Source organism: Rhipicephalus microplus, chromosome 2 (assembly GCF_043290135.1).
Source record: "Rhipicephalus microplus isolate Deutch F79 chromosome 2, USDA_Rmic, whole genome shotgun sequence".
Lineage (NCBI taxonomy): Eukaryota > Metazoa > Arthropoda > Arachnida > Ixodida > Ixodidae > Rhipicephalus > Rhipicephalus microplus.
Genome location: NC_134701.1, coordinates 205,730,684 through 205,744,798, shown reverse-complemented (window position 1 = coordinate 205,744,798; position 14,115 = coordinate 205,730,684). Strand labels below are relative to the sequence as shown.

General features: G+C 39.5%; 1 protein-coding gene across 4 annotated transcripts in view; it reads left to right on the top strand.

Moving 5' to 3' along the window:
* Nucleotides 1-13,297, top strand: part of Rab3-GEF (Rab3 GDP-GTP exchange factor) — a 71,218-nt gene extending 57,921 nt beyond the window's left edge. For all 4 annotated transcript variants that reach the window (XM_075887275.1, XM_075887276.1, XM_075887277.1 and 1 more), the window contains 3 exons: nucleotides 10,150-10,222; nucleotides 10,612-10,658; nucleotides 12,978-13,297. In XM_075887275.1, the coding sequence (XP_075743390.1) occupies nucleotides 10,150-10,222; nucleotides 10,612-10,658; nucleotides 12,978-13,055 (198 nt within the window). In that variant the 3' untranslated portion in view covers nucleotides 13,056-13,297. The remainder of the gene's footprint in view (nucleotides 1-10,149; nucleotides 10,223-10,611; nucleotides 10,659-12,977) is intronic.
* The last annotated feature ends 818 nt before the right edge of the window (nucleotides 13,298-14,115 follow it).

Below are 14,115 nucleotides of genomic sequence, written 5' to 3'. Positions count from 1 at the left end.
GTCCATTTTTCAATTCCATATAAGGTTGGAAAGATGGTTGCATTTTAGTTGTCAGGGATTGCGAACCTTCTCTTTTGTACGCCTTGACATTTTATCACTTGACTAGAAAAAACCAGAGAATTATTGGAAGGATTCGTTGCATATGTCAGGCGTCTCTGTTACAAGAGAAGCAATCTGTGGAACACCTTCAAGCATCTGTGGTCCTAAATTAAATGTCTGAAAGAAAACTTTTGACAAAGCCTTTTGCTGTATCGCCAGTATTTGTGCAGCAGTATCTTTATGACAAGGTTATGTCATTTCGAAGTAAGAACACTTAATGTCTGGGCAGCCAAAGTTTATTCCAGCTCTCTTTTTTTTTTACTATGAGATCCAGTTTCTAGTTGTGACAAATAGACCTGATCTTTTATAGACTCCAGATCTGCTGTAGAACTTTCTGTGTAGTTAAATCACCTGCCTATTGTAAATACTGTTCTTTAAAAATGGAACAGGAGAAACCTAGCCATTTTTATAAACAGCAGGCATAAAATATCGAGCTTTGTGTTGATCCACGATACTAATAAAGCATTGAAAAAGGATGACAAAGCCACATGCAAAGTGTAGAGGTTCTGGCTTTCTGCTGACTCGTCAGAGAACTGGAAGTAATGTTGCACCGCCACTTCTGCTATTTGACACTGCATCATACTTGAGCTAACATTACCACTTTTGACATGTTCCAACATTGATGTTGGATGGCTTCATATTTTTTCTTCAAGAATTTTGGTAGTATTAGACAGTTATAGTTTACCGGGCATATCGGGCTTATGGGATAGTGGGATCGAAGTGCGCATGCACAGTAATGTACGTGACCCGTACTGCTCCCCATATGCATGCTATTTTTTCAGATTTAATGTTACCGCATTTACGTGGTTGAGTACGTAAAACATGGTGGCAGTTCTGGATGCCCGCTTTGTAGTGACTCTGGCATAATTCTACGTTAAAAGATTCATTTTGTTTGCAGCAATTAACTGTTTAAAATGGTCTTGCTTGATTTCAGAATTAGCATTGATGACCGAGTATTATGGATAGGTTAGCATAGTTTTTGACATAGCTTCCCATTTTGAACGTCTTTAGGCCTAACTTGAAGAACAATGTAAACAAATCGGCAACATAAATATTTTTGCATTTGGTGTATGGTTCATGTGTACTTACATTTATTATTACAAAAAAAAAACTTGTAACATTGCTTCGAGCGGTAACACAGGCAACCATTCTCGTTTTATTTACCTTTTCACTATTCTTTAACTTATTCACCCTCCGCTAGGTGGCGTTATGGTTCCAGCTGGGGCACGTAAACCATGTAAACGCTATTCCCCTAAAGTATAAGATGCTGTCCGCAACTAACGCTTGCGGCACGGTGACGCTATTTCTTTAACCCCCGCTATCACACTAATGGTAAACTATAGCTGTCTATTGAGAGTACTCTATTTTAATAATAGTATATCAAATTTGCTGTTGCTCAGAATAGGCATGTTTTTTCCAAATGTCAATTGAAACATTTTTGCCACAAACGAGCAGTTCGTTCTCTTACAGGAAAGAATTAAATTAGAAACTTACCTTAATTTTGAGAAGCCGGAAATATGGCATACAATGACAGGTGTGCATGTCACTTTCTTTTTTTTTAATGCTAGTGCTATTATCTAGTTTTTTTTTACTTCTTCATGTGTGCATTTGTAGTGAAGCAAGCCTTGTCTACAGCAAGGTGCCTTATAGTAGTTCCAAGCTAGTAAATTCATTGGCAGTACTGCATAAGTTTGCTGTTATTGTTAGCTCTTGTTTAGCCAAACCAATGTTATATACTTATAGTTTTGCTTTGACTTTTTTTTTTCGTAACTCTTCTTACACATTGCAGGCTTATGCAGAACTCATTTTTTTTAGCAGAAAGTTGTTCTGCTAGAAAGTTTGTGAGGTTAATGATATTTTCTTGCCTGTATTATAAACCCAGTACTATGTGTGCACACATACAACTGCAGCGCAGTAAGCACAAACTGTTAACCATAACTTATGACTATAAAGGACTATATTGGTTCCTGTCTTCACTATTCAAGCAGAAATGATGGCTACTTATGTCAACTCTTTGTTTCATTTCCTCTATTTGAATCCTACATTTCATTAAAGAAGGAGAGGTCTGAATGGCATCTGTACAAAAAGGAACACTTAAAATATGAAATCTTTGTAAACTTGTACCCTTTGGATGAGCCTGCAAGATGGCAAATTAAGGGGTTGTCTTCTCATGTAACCAGGAAGAACTTATCTGTGACATTACCCAGGCCATATAAGGAGGACTGAACTTAGCGAAGTTTTGACGGAAAGTCAGGGCTATGATGCATTGAACTTGTGCACTCTTTTTTGTGAGAATCTGCTGTGTACAAACGAAGCCACTCTAACACGTAGGGTTTTAATTGTAGAATTGCCATTTTCGTGTGTTGGTTTTACAACAAGCATCATAATCCAGTTGTGTTTCGATGTTTGGTGTTAGCGAGTACTAAATCACCTGAGTGATCTTCTAGTTGGCTTTGAGTATAGTAATCTTTGAACTGGACTTAACAAGAGCCCAATAATGAGGTCTTCTAAAAGATAATTGTTGATTAACACTGAATAGTTATGGCTTAGTGTTCTGTGAGAGGAATCATTAAAAATTCTTCGTACAAGATTGTCTCATAGTGTGCGTTAATATTTACTTCATTTTTTTATTTGTATATTCTATGTGGGTGTTCGAAATTCACTTACACCTTATAGAGTCAAATCTGCATATATTGAACCCACATGTAATAAGTTATTGTGCATATTGAACAGTGGCAAAATATCTGAAATATTTCTGATATATGAAATATTTTTGTATGTTGAATTATGTGTATATCAAACTTTCTCGTGGTCCCGTTGAGAATCAATATGTCTGAGTTTGACTGCATCTTACATCTGTTGCGTTTTGGGTCATACAGTGTGACGAAACAATAAAACAAACTTTAGGACTCGCTAGTCTTGTGATGATCTTGATTTAACTTTTCATGTACGTTGTAACGTTAGAAAAAAAAGGAGCAAGTGAGGCACCAAACGAGACTCGTTCTTCTATGCTATACCCTAACTCTTATTGTATCATTATGTTCGGGACTTATCCCAACCAGCGTGAGGATCACTAGGTATTAAAACAAGCAAATCGTGGTTGTGCTTTGACTCTCAAGATTACAAGGTTGAATAAGCATGTATAAGGATCGGTGTGGACTATGAAAAAACTTAGTGCGCAGACTTGATGTGTCATTAAATAGCGTAGAATGCAAGGGGACGTTGTTTTTTCCTTTGTTGTGTCAAGAGGACCTTCTCAAAACTCCTCCTATGGCTTGCATTGACCATTATTTGCTTACTTTTGTGGTACAGTGCAGCTGACTGCTTGATGGCCCTGTTGTCTTTAGTTTTCTTTTCTGTATATATATATATCTTTTCTCAGTTTCTGGCCAATTTTTTTAGATGACTAAGGCTGTACTTCAGAAGCTATTTTTGCTCCGTGCTTTTGCCCTACTGTAACTCCCAGAACCGCATTCTGGCCCGTGCTGCTTCGAAAGAGCAGTTATTCTCCTTGCCCATTGCTTTTTTTATTTGAATCCTCGCTATCTTTTGATTCGTCTGTTGTTTTCATAAGTTACTTTTAGGTTCTCTGATAGGTCCTCACACAGTTGCTCTGGATAAATGTGTTGCTTGTCACAAACGCTGACAGATGACCTGATTCTCACCATAAGGTCTCTATTCATTCAACATTCTTTTCGTATATTAATTCTTTTTTTTTTACTTTTAGACAGTAAGAACTCCTCCACTCTTTATTATGAGTGGCTTTTATTTGTTCTTTGCTAACTTTTTTTCTTTGGAACTTCCTGTAGAGGCTTTAGTACTATTGATGCTCCAGCTCGTACATTGCCCAGACCAATATTTTGAAAGTGTTCTTGCCAGTGCACACTTTTCCTTTTTGTTTATTATTTAATTTTTCCTTCAATTTTTGTCATCCTGGATACTACTATGTACAGTTGTGGGGTGCATAGAGAAAAGGAAACTTAAGACTCTGGGGGGCGAGAAAAAAAAGAAGTATGTTATTTAAGTGTATGCAGCAGTCTCGTGCCTTTTGAAGCCAGTTCTCTTTTTTGCTCTTCTTCTCTAGCGAGGTGAATCTTGGAATGAGGTCTGTGCATGCAATTTTTGAAACATTTTGCCCTTCCCTCTATTTTATTCGCTTTTGATTCCACCGTACATATTACCCCCTCTATATATATATATCTACAACCATCTTCTCTTGCATATATGTATACCTCTATTTTTCTGCCTCCTATATCTCTACACGTACCTACATCTCTCTATCCCAACCCACAAAAAAAAAATCTTTTCGTATGTTCGAAAAGAAAGGAGCAACCGAAGGGACTTTTGAGATGGTCCTATCATTGTGTCTTCTCCACTGATTTTGACAACATGCCTGTCTTTTTGCCTCTCATATTCAAAGCCCTATAGGTTGTATTGTGAGCCAAATAACAGATCCCTGTTATTTTCTCAACTAGGTTCTGTCCATCTTCTGTTCTTCTTGTATGTGTACAAATTTTGTTCGATCCTTCTGATGTGTTCACATCTTTCTTTTGCTCTGATTCCCTGGCATGGTTCATGAACCAAGAACAAGCTTAGCCTTAAAAAAAAAAATATTGGAGCATTGTTTATTTGGGACAGTTATGAGGCTGTTTCTTTTTGTCTTTTCTTTTTTCTTCAGTTTCAGTTTATGTAAACAAGCTGCTTGTTGCTTCCTGTACGCATTTCTTTTTTCGTACTACTTTTCTTTTCTCTTTTCTTTTTGGGCATCCTGTTCTCATGGGGATAGGCTTTTACAGACAGTGAATAAATTGACATTTGGGAAAGCTAGGCTAAAAGACAGAGAGAGATACAGTGTACCTAGATCCGTCAGTTAGCATTGCTGACCCAAAAAGAAAAAAGAAAATGTCGGTGTGTGTTCAAAAGAAAAACGCTTCAGACTCGAACATGGTAGCACGTTCAAAGCACACGCGCTAAAAAAAAAATATAAGTGCCTCCTCCTTCTAATCTTTGTGCCACTTGCAGCAAGACTCTTCTGTAGACCAGTTGAGCAGCAAGACGGCACACAGTGGTAGCAGTGTTTACCATGCCTCTGTGCTCTGTCATTTCTACAAAGCCAGCATTTCATTTTTCTCGTTTACTTACATTTTTACCATTTTCATGTATGTACTACAGTCTTTCATTCCTGTATATACATATATATATTTTCCCCTCCCCTTTCCCTTCCCTTCTCTAACTAATGCCAACCCTGGGGTTCTTTCTTCTATGTCGCTGTGTGTCTCTTGTCCACTCCTCCCACGTGAACGGGAAAAAAGGACTTTGAGGTACAGACCCAACTTTTATTTTTTTCCTTGTTGCTACTTTTTGCAACTCGTATAAGAGGGCTTAGAGAGTCTAGCAATAATGCAAGACGTTTCTTATCTTGTGCCCTGTAAGGATGCATTAAATTCTGACGAGCTTTCTCTCTTCGCTTGTGGCTAACTGTCGAGTAGTGGTGCTTCTTGGCGGAGCACGTTTTCTCTTTCGTGTGCGCAAAAGATTTATTGAGCTGAAAAAAAGAAGGGCGGGGGCTGCTTCTACAATGGCTGTCACTACAACTATCATCGTAACCACAGCTGCTGCTACAACTGCAGTCACCGCTTAGTGTTAGTAATAGTTGTTTAGGCATTGCTTATACTTAGCTGCACTTGTAGTTGCACGCCATGATACTGTTCTATACACACAATGCAAACACACATGCACACACACACACACACACACGTACAATCGTGTACACGCCAGTGGCCGAGTATGCTGCATCAGCTTCAAGGCTGACGCAACTAACAGTTGCAGCAGTCTTGCAGAGGCAGGTGACACTCGTGCCCGTGAGCAGACGCACATGCACCACCTTAATTCCTTCTCTGTCTTTCTCCTCTTTCTCTTTTTCAACCTGGACTTAAAAAGAAGCATGATGCTGTGTATTATTACTATATATCTATACTGCTTGGTTCCTGTAGAATTGGAGTAACACCAAATTATTTGACTTGACCATCTCCAAAAGTTTCTTCTTTTGCTGCTGCTTTCGGTTTGTGGGTGTCACCCCCTTTCCCATGCAATTTGGGTTTCTGGGCTTATTTTTCTCTCTTTTTCTTTCCTTCTTCATATACTTTCTGCTTTTGTGGCTTCCCTTCTTGATGGGTTTGTATTCGCTTGTTGCAGATGTTGGTGCCTGTGAAGACTTGTTGCACGTCCTCCCCGAAATCTTCTGCCGCATTTTACTATTGCCTTCTTTTTGTCTCTTTGCCATTTTGCTTATGACGGTGTTTCTATCTTCTTGGATACCTTTTTTTTTTTGTTGGTGTGTGAAGCTTCAAAGTGCTGTATATACTACCGTGGCTCTATATGCATGTGTTGTTGCGTGCATGTTGTGATGCATGTGCACAGATGCAGTGGAAACCTGCGTGCATGTTGTGATGCATGTGCACAGATGCAGTGGAAACCTGTTCCTTGCGCGCCTCACTTTGCACATTTTTTTTTGTTAAGACTGCTGAGTTTAGATTAGTAAAGGGCATAACTTTAACAGGTGTCGAAGCAGGCATTGTATACAAACCTGAGGACTTATTACATGCCGTAGCATGACTTTGAGTTAAATACTGCCATATAAAATGTAGCTGGCATATATGTTTCTGAGTACTTCACTTATAAGTCTTAGCTGCCTAAGCTATGCGTTCCTGAATGCTGCAAAAGAACCTGGTGAATTACTTTTTCCCTCTGCTGTCGCCCTAGTCAGTTATTTTTCTTACCTAAAATATTCTCCTGCGTGTGATCTCATACAAAGTTTGCCTAAACGTTCACAGGCAACTGGCAAGTGTTCAGTAAAGCTAACCGGTGTTAATATTAACAATTTTGAGTACAATACAAGTTTGTTCTTGTGTTCTCTTCAAGCATTTCACACTTTTTGTAGCATCTGCACGTGTGTCGTAGTTTAAGAATAGTACTTGGCTTTGTATGTTTTGGCAGACGACTCCACGTTTGTAATGGAGAGAGTGAGCTAGTGAAAATTTTACAGTAGCGCTGACTTCAAAACTTGAAAGGTTTGCACTGGAGACTACGAGCTTCGTCATTCTGCGGACTTTTTCATTCTGTGAGCAGAGAGCGTTTGATGCCTTCTGTTCTTTTCCTGCGCGTCTGACCTGACCTCTTACGATATGTTTAGTTGGGAATCGGCAGCACATGTAGTATGTACCACAATGCACCTGGTTGTGTCTTATCACCTGTCCGCCTCACTCTGCACTGGCATGACACATTGTTTCTTAAAAACCAGATGGAGTAGCGCATGATGTTCTTTGCGACCCTTCCACTGAAATGATCCGTGTTTAGCTGTAGATATCCGTTTGTTGCCCAGTTGCTTCTGTTCTCTATTTTTATTTCCCCTTTTTGGTGTATTTTGAAGCCTCTGCAACCTTTTTTTATATGTATTGTTATACTCAGCGACAGCTTATCTTGACAATGGAGCGAAGGCTACAGCAGGGGGGCTCCCACACATTTGCATTGCTTGGCAAGTAGTACGGCAGCTTGCGACTTATTCCGCCCGCTTGCATCATCAAAGCATCATCAAATTATATACACTCAAGCCTCGATGTAAAGAATTAAATGAAAAATAGTCTTGCAATAGGTATATTGTTAGGAATATACCTTTATAACGAATTTTTGGTTGTAACGAACCTATTTTCGTGTAAGATGCAACTTTGTTATAATGAGGTTTGAGTATATACGTAAAATGTGAATGGTATAAACGTTTTGATGGTTCAGTGCACATTTTAATGTCATACTATGAGAATATTTTTTCTGGAGAACTGAACAGTGTGTTTGCAGCTGCACACTGACCTACTACGTCATTGGCACCATGTTTACTTTGGCAAACGAGTGTGCCGAAAAGGTGGCACTGTCCAAGAAATGGGGAGAAAAGGAAAGCACTCTTGGAAAGTGAACAATAACTTTATTTTACCTACGACTTCCGCCAGCTGTTTGAGGCTCGTAATAAGTGCAGCAGCACTTATTTCAGCAAGGTGAATGGGAAAGTTATCGATAGACTTAAGCACTATATTTCGACACGACAGCAGGCATGCGCTTTGGTTCTGTAGTTTCCACATTGCTGTCAAGAAAAATTGTCGCTGAGTATAGTGTTTTGTTCTCTAGAATCTGGTGCGCTTGCTCTGGCAGTGCGTCAACTTACAGCAAAACCTTGGAGAAAAAAAAAAACCACATTTGAAAAAAATTTTTTTTTGTTTCGGTACATGACATGCCTTTGAAAGCATAGCGTCTTGCTTCATAAGACCTCTCCCTTCTTTTTTCGTTACATGTACAATGCGACCAGGTGTCTAGCACATAATAAACAATGCTGTATATTTTAGTAGTACTGAGTGAGTTGCAGTGACATGCACAGTGTAGAAGCAGACTATTTAGCGTAGCCTGCCTATAAATTTGTTGTGTGCGCACTAACTTCCAGCTCTTGAGTGGAAAAGTGTACAAAGAAAATGTCGGCAGGACTGTTTTGAAAAATTTCGGAGCAGCGAATGAGCACGGAACGACGCTCAGGCACTCGAAACCGACAGCATTCATTAGATCAGCACATACAACATCTATGTGCACATTTAGAGTCAGTGTGCTGAAGATGCCGCATTTTCATTGACTTATTTTTTTTAAGTTTGCTCGTTGACATAAACAATAAATGCACGAAATTGTGGTGATTTTGGCAACACACATTAGAGAGGCTTCATGGTTGGGCCCATGGAGACGAATTTGCCATATGTATCATGTAAGCCTTGTTTTGTCAGCTTGTAATCGATTTTGTCAGACGTGAAGTAGTAGCAGCTTTTTGTGTTGCATCCTAATGAAATTTTGTGTAGTGAATTTGCCCTGAACAATCTCACTCAGTGAGATTGTTCAGGGCAAATTCTGTGTATGCTGTAATGTTGTTTGCCTTAGCATAGTTTGAATCTCTTCATATGGAATTACTTTTTTGTAATGAGAAGTAGAAGATTTGAAACCTTTTCACTGGTCACTCTGTCATTTAAGTTGGCACCAACCATGGTTGGCAACTCACCTAATTGAATGCCGAGAACTGGTAACTCGGATGCACCCAGAATTGAACGAAAATGTATTATTGTTGCTTAGCTCAATTTCATTAGTTTAGGTTTGTTAACTTTCGAGTAATCCTATTATTGCTAGGCAGCATTGTTTAATCGTGTCATGCATGTCTAGGATGCTAATTTATTTTTAAATATATGCATCAAGTACAAAAGCTTTTTATCTCTTGGTCAGCTTCCATCAAGAATAATGCACAAATAACAAAAGGAGCAACAAAAATCGTTTACTCGTGCAACTCGTGCACGAATCGCAAGCATTGCGTATCATGCACTCTCAGATCCATTGGTATCAAATGTAATACATGTGTTGGCTACTTTAACAAGTGAGGTTTAGTTATATCTTTCAATCCTCTTTCCTTTATTTTTACCATTTATCCTGGCTCTAAAGCCATGAAACCCGAACATCAAACACACTAATTGTAATAAAATAAGGCCATTGAGGGAAACAAATTAGTGTTTATTTTATAATAAGCACCATAAATACACATGTAATTATTACCATTGACATGCCATGTCGCAATAAAATTACTTGGAAACAAAGTACTAAAATATTGCTCCAAGTTTTCAATAATATAGCTCAACCGTAAATCAAGAATAATAAATAAATAATTATCAACATCAGGAAGTAAACAACTATTATTTATAGTGGGAGCATGTTTTAACCGATGTCTTTTTGAATGATCTTTTTTTTTGTTAAGTTTGTGCCGATTAAGTCATGGTAATTCTGCAGTGCGAGAACATTATGCTTTCTTAGCTAGTTGCATGAACTGTACTTTATATGCTGCCCTGAAGAAATATGTATATACTATGTAATTCAGGAAATATGGTTGCTTTTAAACTCTAATTGTCTTCTATTTGAGTTAATTGCATGCAGTTCTTATAAGTGTTGCTCTATTTCTTATACTGGGAAACATCACTTTTGCAGTTCTTTGTAAGGATAGAAAATATCAAGAGATGCTACACTCAAAAGGATATCATCTTTGTACTTGAAGAATACAGTAAGTACACAACAACTACGAAACAGTTTGTTTACTTATGTCAGTTTTCTACATCTTATGTGGGCTTGCTTTCATATTGCTTAAGATGCTGTTGCTTTTTTTCTATGGATGGCAGAACATGAATAGAATTGTTGCTTAATAATTCTTTTCTTATGTTGACGTTTTTTGTTTTTTTTGAAACTGCAACAGAGCTCAAGGTTTTCTGTTTGCTTTTTAAGAAGACTTCAGCGTTGTAATTACTTTTTTTAAAAAGAGGCCCGACATCTACTGCCATAAATTTATTTGATGTTTCAGTGCAAGTTTAACAAAGGTACCTACAGTAATGTTGTGGCGCAGCAATGCTTTCATACATTTTTATGTGCAAAACTTCAATATTTCTTCTCTTGCAGACCCTAAGACTCATCGTATTATTGAGAGGAAGTATGAGTCTAAAATGGTAAGTATCTTAGTGAGTAAGTTGCTTGAAAGTCATGTATTAAGACTTCAAAGCCACAGCTGTGACCAACACTAGGAGGAAAGAAGTGTAAATTTGAGGGCTAATTTTTTTTTTTAGACACAATAATAATGAACTTGCATGGTTAAAGGAGCAGTGACACCGTAGTTTCTGTAGCATTCTCTTTCTCAGACTTACGGACTTAAGATTTTTGAATTGGTGCACATATTGTACCTTCTGAGACCTGAATAACACAGGTATAAAACGCTCGGTCAAATCACTGTCATGGCATCAGCGTCCATCATGAGGCACCATTTTCTCATCACCGTCTCCTCAAGAATGACATACTGCTAACTTTGGCAGAAGTTTTTAATGGTACCTGAAACAATATTTTTATATTATGTGAGTGCTTTGGAAAGATTCAAACCACGAATTCACAGACCCAAATGCTCTATGTGCATGCAGCCAATCTGAAAATTCCGCACAATCTTTGCCTTATCTGACAGCCCTCAGAATGGCACTGACTGCCCACTCAGTCACAACTAGAGTAGCTCACTCTATAATTTTGGTGAAGCAGTTTGTACTGGGGTAGCTTCAGTAAATTAAGTGTCGTAGTTTTCCCAAGCCACGCTTTTCCTCCTCAATTTCCGCACTGTGAAGTTCAGCTGAATTTTGTAGTTAATTTCCTCCTCCTCGACTAGCTTCTACACTAGCCTATGAGGGAAGATGTTTGAGGTTCGGAATGGGTCCCCTCGATGACTCGAGTGCACTGTGGCAGCGCGAAGGAAGAGTCGTAGTCCAGTGAAGAGACGCTTTATTGCAGCCTCAGGCTACTGCCCAAGTCAAAGCCCGAACATCCGCTCTCCTATTTCAAATTCAAACATCCTCTTTTCAACACTCGGTTGAACAAAGGATCTTCACACACACCAATCACATGTTGGGACTTGCATCATCACAACCAATCGCAGTAGCACCTTCATAACAGGCACTACATTAATTAAAACCACGTTACCAAATAAAACACGCAAAGGGAGAGGTTCTGCGCGTGTGACACTCTCTCCCATCGGCAGCCGTTCTCACGCTTGAGCGCCGTCAGCTCTCTCATTGAATGTTGCTTTGTAGAAGCCTCCTTAAGAGCGGTGAGTACACCGTTGGGCTCCGTGCGCTCAACAGGTGTGCATGCGACAGCAAGGCGCCCCGACATCCTAACAGCACCCGGTAATGACATACAGCGGGGGAGGTTATGCTCATTCCCCTGCCGCCACTATGTCTGGGTCAGCCAAGTGGTCGGGTCCCCGCGTCAATCTCAACGGCACGCGTGCATGCCAACAATGGCTTAAACTCAGACGGCGGTGCCTGGCCTGCCTCTTGCCAGACGCTCTTCCGAGTAAGCTTTCCCCTTCTAATCCAGAACGAGGGCGACCTTGACGGCTCCGCTCGTCTCCCTTCTTTCCCGTGCTCGGGTCGTCCGCCTTCGCCTTCGCGGAACCGATCAGCTTCGTTAGTTGACGGGACAAGAGCTGGCTACGCGCTCTTCATCAGCCGCATTATTTGCGCTACACGCAACACGCCAGTAATTGGTGCCTCATACTAACTTATGTATTTCGCGGTCATCTGTTGGCATACAGAAAACAGTAAAGGCCACACTCTGTGGCTTTTTGGTTGATCTCGACATCACCAGGTGCCTCAACAAACCTATCCGCTTTCATATGAAGCTCAAACTATTACCAACGACATCACTGAGGCAGCCAATTAAATCGGCCCCCTAAGTGGTGTTATCCATGTTACACCCCAAAGTAGAGGCGGCTGAGAACTTGTATCAGGCCACCACTGCGATATTTAGTGATGCACACGTTTTAAACTGTCCCTGTTTTATTATATTGCAAAATGTCCCTGTTTTACTACATTTAACTCTCACTCCAAAATCACATCTGATCAATATTGAAAAACAAATACAGTGCCAGGAAAGCACCATCATTTGATTAAGGACTTACAATAAGTTGTGCACTTTACACTTTTGCAAAGTTCTCAAATTAGTCTTTTAGGGATCCTAAGGGCTTATGCTACCAGCTCAATGGGTGCATACACAGCTGTGGGAATCATTCTCGAGTCTCTCTACTATTGCCAGCATTAAAATACTGAAAAAAAAAGTATAGTGAGAGAATGCTATTTTATGACTGACATCACTACTATGACATTGAATTAACAGTGTGTTTGACAGCTGTGTAACTTGTGCTCCTTATTAGACTGTATATCTATCAAATGCCACTAATTGTAGGTCTGTCTGCTATTTTTTTAATCTAATTATTTTTTCTTTTTCAGGCAAATGATATATGCTATGCAGTTCTTTGTGTTTTTTCATACGTTGTTTCTGGTGATCCCCGGCCCAGTCATCCATGAACTCTACAAAGTTGCAAGAAGCAGAGTTCACATCGCCGACAACAAGGCGTTTATATTATACATATAAATATATATATATATATATATACTTAGCAAAAGGACACTGTCGCAAGTTACAAGATGTGTCATGCGCTAGTTTCAGGCTTGCCAGAGTCATGAGTGTGAGTGTTGCATGGTCTGGAGCACGATTGCTCCTGACGCTATTGTACTTGAAAAATAAAAGCACATCGATGTTACCCAAACTAGGTGTCTTGCCTTTGTTTTTGAATTGCACACTGTGTGATGCCAGCTCACCTTTTGCAAAAGTAGTCCCACCTCTTGTTCGGGTAAAGTACCAATCAGACAGCTTTAATCAAACACAATGTTCAAAAAGAGCAAGGCTCTCATACCAGACCCCTCTTAGCATAAAGTTTGCTTATTTATTCAGTATTTCAGATGGTATTTATTTGGTAAAGCTAGTGAATCGGTGGTAATTGCACATGAAGAAAAACAAAAAAAAGCATAGAAACTGGCAAATGTAAGGTCATATTGTATCCTCATAATTTAAACAGGAATGCAAGCTTTGTGTAAGGTGTACTGCTAGCTTTTGTGCTTTTCAGTTGCTTATTTGCATTGCCCTGCTTTCATGACAATGTCATGAGTAGCTAGATCTCCATCTCTTGCTTGAAAAATGCACTCCTGGGACAGTAATTTACAGCTGAAGTTATGTACAGTGCCCATGAATTAAATGCATCCTCAAAGCTTCTCATGTTGCTACGAATTGGGCTGCTAAAGGTGACATCTGCACTGACGTAAGCACCCGAGTTAAAATCATGCGGATGTGACATGAAGAAAAGATTGTGCACGGAGGTCAAGTTATGTGCATTGCTTAGCCCTAAATCGTCGCGTTTGAATCCATGAATGCTGCAATACTACTATAGCAGATGAACACTGATGTGACGAAATATAGAACTGCAGTTCGTGACCTATACCCACCTTATGTCCATTATGGCCCGAAACTGTAGGAGTCAAAGCTTAAGTAACAGAAGTTTACTTCATCTATTAGAGATAGCGCACAATG